General features: G+C 70.5%; 1 protein-coding gene across 1 annotated transcript in view; it reads right to left on the bottom strand.

Moving 5' to 3' along the window:
• Positions 1–336: 336 nt before the first annotated feature.
• The window catches only part of HNRNPA1 (heterogeneous nuclear ribonucleoprotein A1), a 12,579-nt gene continuing 4,804 nt past the window's right edge, over positions 337–8,111 (bottom strand). The window contains 8 exon segments of the mRNA XM_086478599.1: positions 337–439; positions 1,662–1,752; positions 1,896–2,099; positions 2,414–2,462; positions 2,581–2,618; positions 3,530–3,591; positions 7,165–7,391; positions 7,617–7,723. Coding sequence (XP_086334725.1) covers positions 337–439; positions 1,662–1,752; positions 1,896–2,099; positions 2,414–2,462; positions 2,581–2,618; positions 3,530–3,591; positions 7,165–7,391; positions 7,617–7,723 — 881 coding nt within the window.

The raw sequence follows: 8,111 nt of genomic DNA on the forward strand, positions 1-8,111 counted from the left end.
TGCCCTGAGCATCCTCCGGCATTCCTGGTTCTGGTGTGCCCCGAGCATCCTCCGGCATCCCAGTGTGCCTCGAGCATCCTCCGGCATTCCTGGTTCCGGTGTGCCCCGGGCATCTTCCAGCTCTGGCATCCTCCTGCCCCGGCACCCCGGCTCCGGCCACCCTGCCCCACCGTGTCCATCGCCCAGCGCCCGGCCGTCTGTGTTTGTACTTTTCTACCCCACGGTACCGCGTCGTGTCCCCCCGCCCCGGTCACTGCCGGCAGAGCTCCACCTCGCACCCCCCCATGCCCCCCGACCCCCCCCCCCTCCCCACGCATGTGAAACGAAGCGCCGCCGCTAACGAGCAATTAATAAACCGCGCACCACCACCAGCCCGGCTCCCGCACCCTTGCCCGGGGAGCCGGCCGGACCCCCGGCGGGTGCCAGGGCCTGGGGACGGCTGCGAGGGGGACCGAGGGGTGGCCCAGCCGGATTGGACCCTCGGCGGGGGGCTGAAGCCCAGGGGTGGGGGGCTGCCCCCCAGCCCCCACGGCGGGGTCCCGGCCCCGTCGTGTGTGTGTCCCCCCCCCGGCGCGAAGGCGAGGAGGAGGCGGTGGGAGAAGGGATCCCTTTAATACCAGCGGGGGGGGGGGGGGGGGGGGGTGTCCCCGTGCCCGCCCAGGCGTGTGCACGTGTGCTCTGTGTGTGCGCACATGGGCGTGCATGCGAATCGCGCGTGCAAAGTGCGCGGGCGTCGTGTGTGTCGTGTCCCCCCCCCCCCCTCGTGTCCGTGTGCGCACACGCGTGTCCATGCGGGGGCGGGGGGGGGGGGGGTTTGGGGTGTGCAAGGGCCCAGGTCTCCCCTACAGGTGCACACCTGTGCACACCCACCTCCCCCCCCCCCCCGCCACGTGTGTGCAAGTGTGCACACCCGCCAGCGTGTGCGTGCACACGCGTGTGTGCTGGGTCGGGGGGGGGGGGAGCTCCCTGTGTGCCTGGGAGCAGTGGGGCTGTGTGTCCCCCAGCCTGGGGGGGGGGGGGGGGGGGGTTGGTGACAGCAGGGTGGCCCTGGGGACACCCCGGGGCTGGCAGTGAGGGGGGGGGGGTGGCACGAACCGTGCCGGGGGGGGGGGTTGCTGCTTGGTGTCCCCAGTGTCACCCACCCTGGGGACTTGGGAGGTGGGGAGGGGGGGGGGGGCGAGGGACAGGGTGGGCAGCCTGGCTTGCTGTTGTCCCCAGAGCCCCCCCCCCCCCCCCCCTCCTCGGGGGGGACCTGCCCGCGGCAGTAAAAAAAAAAAAAAACAACACAAAAAAAACAACAAAAAATCCTCCGGAAGCCCCAAAGCCGTCGAAATCTTAGAAAAATGATCAGATAAAAAAAATAACGCGGCGTTCGGCTCCTCCGGCCCGGCCGCGGCCTCGCTCCCGCCGCCCGCTGGCACCTGGGGACAGAGGGGAGCTGCGCTGGGGGACGGGGACCCCGACCGGGTGGGGGGCCACCACCCCTGTCCCCAATCCCCAGCTCTGCCAGAGCCACCGCCCTGGTGCCACCCTCAGCCTGGGCCACTGTCCCCTTCATGGTGCCCAGAATACCTCCACGGTGTCCCAGTATCCCCCAGTGCGCCCCTAGTGCCCCGGTACAGCGCCCAGTATGCCCCCAGTGCCTCCCCGGACTTACCTACTGGCTGCTGGCAGCACCTTTGCCGGCGCCTTCCTTCGGTGCTATATGGGTGCCCTCCCCGGCCAGGCTTTGCTGCCCGTCCCCGTGGGTCCCTGCGGGTGCCGTGGGGCAGGGGGGTGAGCTCAGCCCCCTCCCCGCTGCACCCCACAAGCCGCCCCGGCACCCCCAAACACCCACCCCCCCGCCCCCCCCGGCTCTGGGTGCAAGGAGGGTCCCGGCGCAGAGCGATACTCACGTTCGCCGGGGCCGGGGCCACCCTCGTGTGTGGCCAGCGGGCAAGTGCCGCCGGGGCTGTGGCTGTGCTCGGTGTCACCGTGGTGGCAGTGGCCGGGACCGTGCTCCAGGCCGGCGGCGGCCACCTCGTCCTCCTCCTCCTCGCCCTGCGCCTGCTTGCACAGGTGATGCTCCACCATCATCTGCAGCTCTGCCAGGCAGGGAGCGGCGCTGGGGGGGGACGGGGACGGACACGGGGGGGGACACGGGGCGGGCGGTGACCGTCCCCACGCTCCCGGTGACACCGGCGGGGACGTAGGCCGGCAAGTTCGGTGGCCTCCTGTCCGCCTCTGGTGGCACTCGCCAAGCCCGGACGCCGTGTGCCCACGGGCACGGTCACACTCCTGCCCCGCGCTGGGCACGGCCGAGGGGTCCAAGGCCACCGTGAAGGGGGGTGGCATCCCACCCACCCGTCCCCTGCGGTGTTGGGGGGACCATCAGCCCCTGTCCCCCCCTCCCCAAATACCTTTCATGGTTGGGTGGTGCGGGAAACCTTCTTCCTCTGCCTGGGCGACATGGCCAGACCCGACTGCGAGGGAAGGGGAGGTGTGTGAGCGGGGGGGCTGGGGGGGGGCACCCTGGGGGTACCCCGAAGGGCTGGGGGGTCCCCCACAGCCTCCCCCCCCCCCCATGGTGGCAGCACCTACCTTCAGCAGGGGGTTGGGCAGCCGGTCTTCATCAATCTCTGGGGGGCAGGGGTGCAGCGTGGGGCAGGGGGGCAGAAGGAAGCAGAGGTCAGCGGTGGGCACGGGGTGCTGGGCTCCATCCTGCACCCCCCGAGGTGAATCTGTCACCCGTGGGGGCTCAGCACGGTGGTGGGTGCCAATGGGACCGTCCCACTCCCCCCCCCCCCCTCCCAGCATCGCCCTTGCCCCCCACGTTGCCGTGGGAATCGACCCCCCCGTGTCCCACAAACGGTGGCAGAGGAGGGGGGCGGGTGGTGGCTCAGCCCTGTCACCCACGCTGGGGACGGGGCCGGGCTGGCAGCCCCTGGGCTGCGTCCTGACCCCCCCCCCCCAGGATGATGCTCAGCCCCAAGCGGGTGCTGGGGCTGGAGGTGGCGCTTGGGGACAGTCTCCCAGCCACCGGCGTGTCCCCAAAGCAGGGGACAGATGAAACCACCCCGGCTGTGACACAGCCAGGGTCAGACCCTGTCCCCCAAAGGCCACAATGCCACGTTGGGACGATGCCCGAGGTGCCCTTAAATGTCACAGCTGGTGTTTCCCTGCTCCCCGTGCCAGCAGGGGTGGCCCCATGTCGTTGTCCCCAGCGCGGTGTCACGGGCAGCTGCTTCCCGCGGTGATGGACGGGCTGAGCGAGACCCGGGCCAGATCCTGGGAAACGCAGCCCTGGAGCGGGGAGGGCAGGGGCTGAGCTGGGCTGGGTGGGGCACGGGGACAGTCCCAGGGTGGGGGACGTGGAGCACGGGGTGCTGCTGGTGCCAGGGTGCAGGATGAGTCCCGCTGCAACAAGCGTGCTGTGGTGCTGAGCATCATGTACGGGGGTCCCTAAGCATCGCGTAGGGGGGTCCCTGAGCACCTTGTAAGGGGGTCCCTGGGTGGGCCGGAGCTCAGGGTGACACGCGTGAGGACCCACCTGGGGACGACTGGTCGCTGCTCAGGACCAGGTTGGCAGGAGTTCGGTCGGCGCCTCCGGATCTGGGGGACACACACACACACACACACACGGGAGAGAGTTGGGACCCACGGCTGCACCCTGAACAACCCCATCACGCCCACCCAGGAGCCCCGCCAGCACCGAGACACCCCCCCGATGTCCTCGTCCTCAGTGCGGTGGTGGCCCCACGGGACGGAGGACGCCAGCCAGGGCCCCGAGCCCAGCGGCTCCCGTGGCCGGACACACGGACACACGTGTCTGGTAATCAACATCTCCCCCCCCCCCCCCGCGGGTGGCCCTAACGACAGCCGGGAGCTAATTATACCCCAGCCCCGGGGGACATCGGGGTGGTGACACGGCCACGGTGACACCGCACGGTGACTCCGCCGGGGCCCTGCCCTTCCTTCGCGGGCACAGTGTCCTTGCCCAAGGTCACCTGGAGCATCCTCTCCCGCCTCATGTGTTCCCCCCCCCCCGCCTCCTCGGTGCCTTCAAGGGGGGGGTTTTCACAGCCCCCGTCGGAGGATTCGGTGGCCGCGGCGTGGCCACGGCTAGTGGCAGCGGTGACACCGTGCCCCGCGGGTGCTCCCTCGCCCCCTTTCCCCGCTGACCCACTAACTGAGGTTGCTCCGAAAAAAAAACACCCCACGAATTTCCCAGCGAGGATTCCCTAATGAGGCGGGATGCCTAATGAGATGCTGATGAGATGCTAATGAGGCAGGCGAGCGGCTGGGCGGGCGGAGGAAGCCCCCTCCACACCTCCCCCCCCAGCCCCAACCCCCCCCGCCCCGACACCCCCCACCCCCCCCCCCCCCCGCCGCCCCCCGCCGCATCTTTTCCGTGTCGGCCCCGTTGCCATAGAAACCCGCGATCTGGATTTTAAACGGAGATTAGAGGGAGCCGGGAATCGCCGGAATCGCCCTTTCGCCGCCACCCAGTTGTGGGCCCCCCCCGCCCCCTCCCCATGCCGGGGTTGGGGTCCACCCGCCCCCCCCTCCCCAACACCCAGCGATGGAGCTGGGCTGGGCCGGGCTCCCCCCAGGGCTGGATCCGACCCTGCAGCCCCTCGCGACGGACCCCGGGGGAAGCCAGAGCCACCCCCGGGCTGCTCTAGCACCTCCAAAACCTCCCCTGGGTGTGGGGCAGGGCTGTGCCCCCCCGCTGTCCCCCAGCACGGCGATGGGGTGGGGGACACCGGTGTCACCCCCCTCAAGGTCACTCGAGTGGAGCTGAGCGCCCCGAGCTGTGCTCCCCGTCCTGCTCTGCACGGGGTGGGGGACCCAGGCGTCGGGGTGGCCTCGACGCCCCGCGGAGGGATGCTCTGGTCCTCCCTCCATCCCTCCACCCCTCCATCCCTCCATCCCTCCCTCCCTCCCTCCATCCATCCCTCCATCCCTCCCTCCCTCCATCCATCCCTCCCTCCATCCCTCCCGCCCTGCCCAGCGTGGCCGGGGCGCCGTGCTCTCCTGCCGCTGCTATTTTTAGATCAATCTCCACCATCGATTAAGAAGCTCCGAGCGTGGCAAGAGCCCGGCCCCGGCAGCCTGCGGCCAGCACAGCATCACCCGGGGGGGGCTGCTGCTCCCCCAGGCCCGGGGAGGGGTGATCCCAGAGGGGGAACGGGGATGAGAACAGGATCTGGGACCAGAACGGGGTCAGGGATGGGAATGGGATGGGGCCGGCTCGTCTCTCAGCACGACGAACACCCCTGGATGGTCCCCTGCCAGCCTTGGGGACACGCCAGGCTCAGGGTGGACTTGGGGGAGCCGGGTAGGGACGTGGGATGAAGGCCTGGGCTAGGCCTGGCACCCATGGGTGGCACCCAGGAGGGCCAGGCAGACGGATGCTTTTGGCAAAGGCGGGGGGTCGAGGAGCTGCTGGAGCTGTGGGGACCTGAGAAGGTCCGTGGGGACAGAGTCCTTTTGAAGGGTGGGGCCGGACAGGCTTGGGGACATGGGGACACCGTGCCGCAGCCTGGCGAGGGGCTGACACGGCCGAGCCCTCTGTCACTGCGAGTCCCCGACGAGGGAACCCTCCTCAGGTCTTCTCCTGCAGGGACACCCAAAAAAAAGGGGGAGATGTAAACACAGGGAGGGGACAACAGCATCGTCACCTGCTGCCACCGCACAGGGCTGGCTGTCGGGCACCCCGCTGCCCCCCCCAAAGAGCTGCCAAACTGGCGCTGAGACGCGGCTGAACTCCCTCGGGAGGGGAAACTGAGGCAGGAGGGACAGGCAGGGGACTCCCCACGGTGGGGTTGTGCCCGAGCCCCCCCCTTATCCCGGCTGCGACGAGAGGCGGACGTGGGCACCCCTGCTCCTCGCCGCAGCCGAGGTGGGTGCTGGGGGTCTCGCACTCACCGCCCCTCCCTGGCTCTCACCCTCGCTTCTGGGGTGCGGGGGGGGACACACACACACACACACGCTGCAAATGAGCCGTGTGGCAGCCCCAGATGGGTGCGTGGCCGTATTTAGCGACAGCGAGATGCTCGCCAGGGGAGGTGGCCCGCGCTCGCCTCCGCGCCGCTGGCACGCAGGGGCTCCTCAGCTGGGAGCCACCCGGCTGCCTGGGACCCCCAGCCTTGGAGGAAGGGGCGGGGGGGGGGGGGGGGGGGGAATGGCTGGGACCCAGTCTGGATCCCCCCGCACCCCTCATCAGCATCCTCAAGCCCCCGCAGAGCTTCCCACGCCTGGTGGTGATGGGACGGCGGGGTGGTCCTCCCAAGACCCTTCTTGTCCCCTGCAGCCCCCAGGGCGGGTGGAGTGGGGGCACAGCCAGAGAGGGGTGAGGTGGGCAGGGAGAGGGGTCAGGATGCCCGGGGGGGGGAGTGTGTGTATGTGTGGAGGGGGGGGTGTCCCCGGCTGGTAGCCCTGCCGTGTCCCCCCGCCTGGGCCATCCCGTCCCCGCTGCTGTTCTGGGATCTCCTCCAGCGGGAGCGGGGATTGAGCAAGAGCTGGAGGGCCCCGGGGTGGGGGTGGGGGGGGCCCGTAACCCTATACTTCTCCCCCCCCCCCCCCCCCCCCCCCCCGGGGTGGCCCCGGCGTCGTCGTCGTTCTGAGCCAGCACATGGCCCTGGCACCGCCACCACGGTCCCCACGGCCACCGCGGTTCCCCACGGCCACCCGGACCAGGCAGCCCCGAGCCCCCGGAGGTGTTTGGGGGGGCTGGGGTGCAGCGGGGGCTGCTCCGCGGGGGCGGTTGGGGGTGGCCCTGGGGGGGTGGCCCCGGTACGGGTGGGGAACGGTGGCTGCACCCACCTGGCAGCGCCGGGCGCGTCCCCCCACGCCGTCCCCGCGTCCCCCCCGGCCGCGCGCCCCGGTCCCCCCCGCACCCAGGGGTGCCACCAAACCGCCCCGACACCGCGACGGGTCGCACCGGCGGGTGCTCGGTGTCCCCATGTCCCCATCCCCGGGCCGTGCCCCGCTGCCGGTGCCCTCGCCGTGCCCTTCCCTTGCCCGCAGCCTCCCGCCGTCCTCCCACCCCCGCCCCGGTCCCCCCCCCTAGGACCACCCGGCTCCCCCCGCCCCGCCCCAGCCGCGCAGCCCCGGTGTCCCCACGGTGTCCCACCCTCCCCTACCGGTGCCCGGTGTCCCCACCGTGTCCCCCCCCCCCACCTGCTCGGCGCCTCCGGGTCGAGGTGCGGCTCCAGCAGCGGCACCGTGAACTGGATCTTGCGGGGGCTGTTGGGCTCATGGCGGGCGGCGGCTCCGGCGGCTCCCGGCGGCTCCCGGCGGCTCCCGCCCTGCCCGGGCCGCCCCGCCCCGGCCCCGCCCCGGCCCCGCCCAGCCCCGGTTTCCCCTGGTCCTGGTGCCGGTTCCGCCCTCGGCGCGCACGGACGGAGCTGCGGGGACAGAGGGATGACAGTGGGACCGTGCGCCAGGACACTGGGACGGAGACGTGGACACAGGGACGGACACAGGGACATAGGGATGGACACACGGAACGGGCCCGGACACAGGGACGGACATAGAGACACAAGGATGGACACACGGACACAAGGATGGACACACAGATGAGCCCCGGGATACTGAGACGGACACATGAGCACAAGGACAGACACACAGACAGACTCTGGAGGCAGGGACGGACACATGGACGCAAGGACGGACACATGGACAGGCCCTGGACACAGGGACGGAGACTGAAGTACAAGGGAGGACACACGGATGGACCCTGGGACACAGGGACAGACACGTGGACACAGGGATGGACACACAGACAGACCCTGGGACACTGGGAGAGGCATGTGGACACAGGGACGGACGCATGGACAAGCGCTGGGACAGACAAGACACATGGGCACGAGGACAGACACACAGACAAAGGGACAGATACACAGACACAAGGACAGACTCCAGGACAGTGGGACAGATATGTGGAAACAGGGACGGACACGCAGGCAGGCCCTGGGACAGACAGAGGGACAGAGGGACAGACGCTGGGACGGACACTGGGACACCAGCCTTTGGGGAGCGGGGGCAACACGGACACAAGGACACCAGGACAGACACACGGGTGGCCCAGGACGCACGGACACACGCCTGGGCTGACAAACACCAGA

This window comes from Leptosomus discolor, chromosome 27 (genome assembly GCF_034619465.1).
Source record: "Leptosomus discolor isolate bLepDis1 chromosome 27, bLepDis1.hap2, whole genome shotgun sequence".
Classification (NCBI taxonomy): domain Eukaryota; kingdom Metazoa; phylum Chordata; class Aves; order Leptosomiformes; family Leptosomidae; genus Leptosomus; species Leptosomus discolor.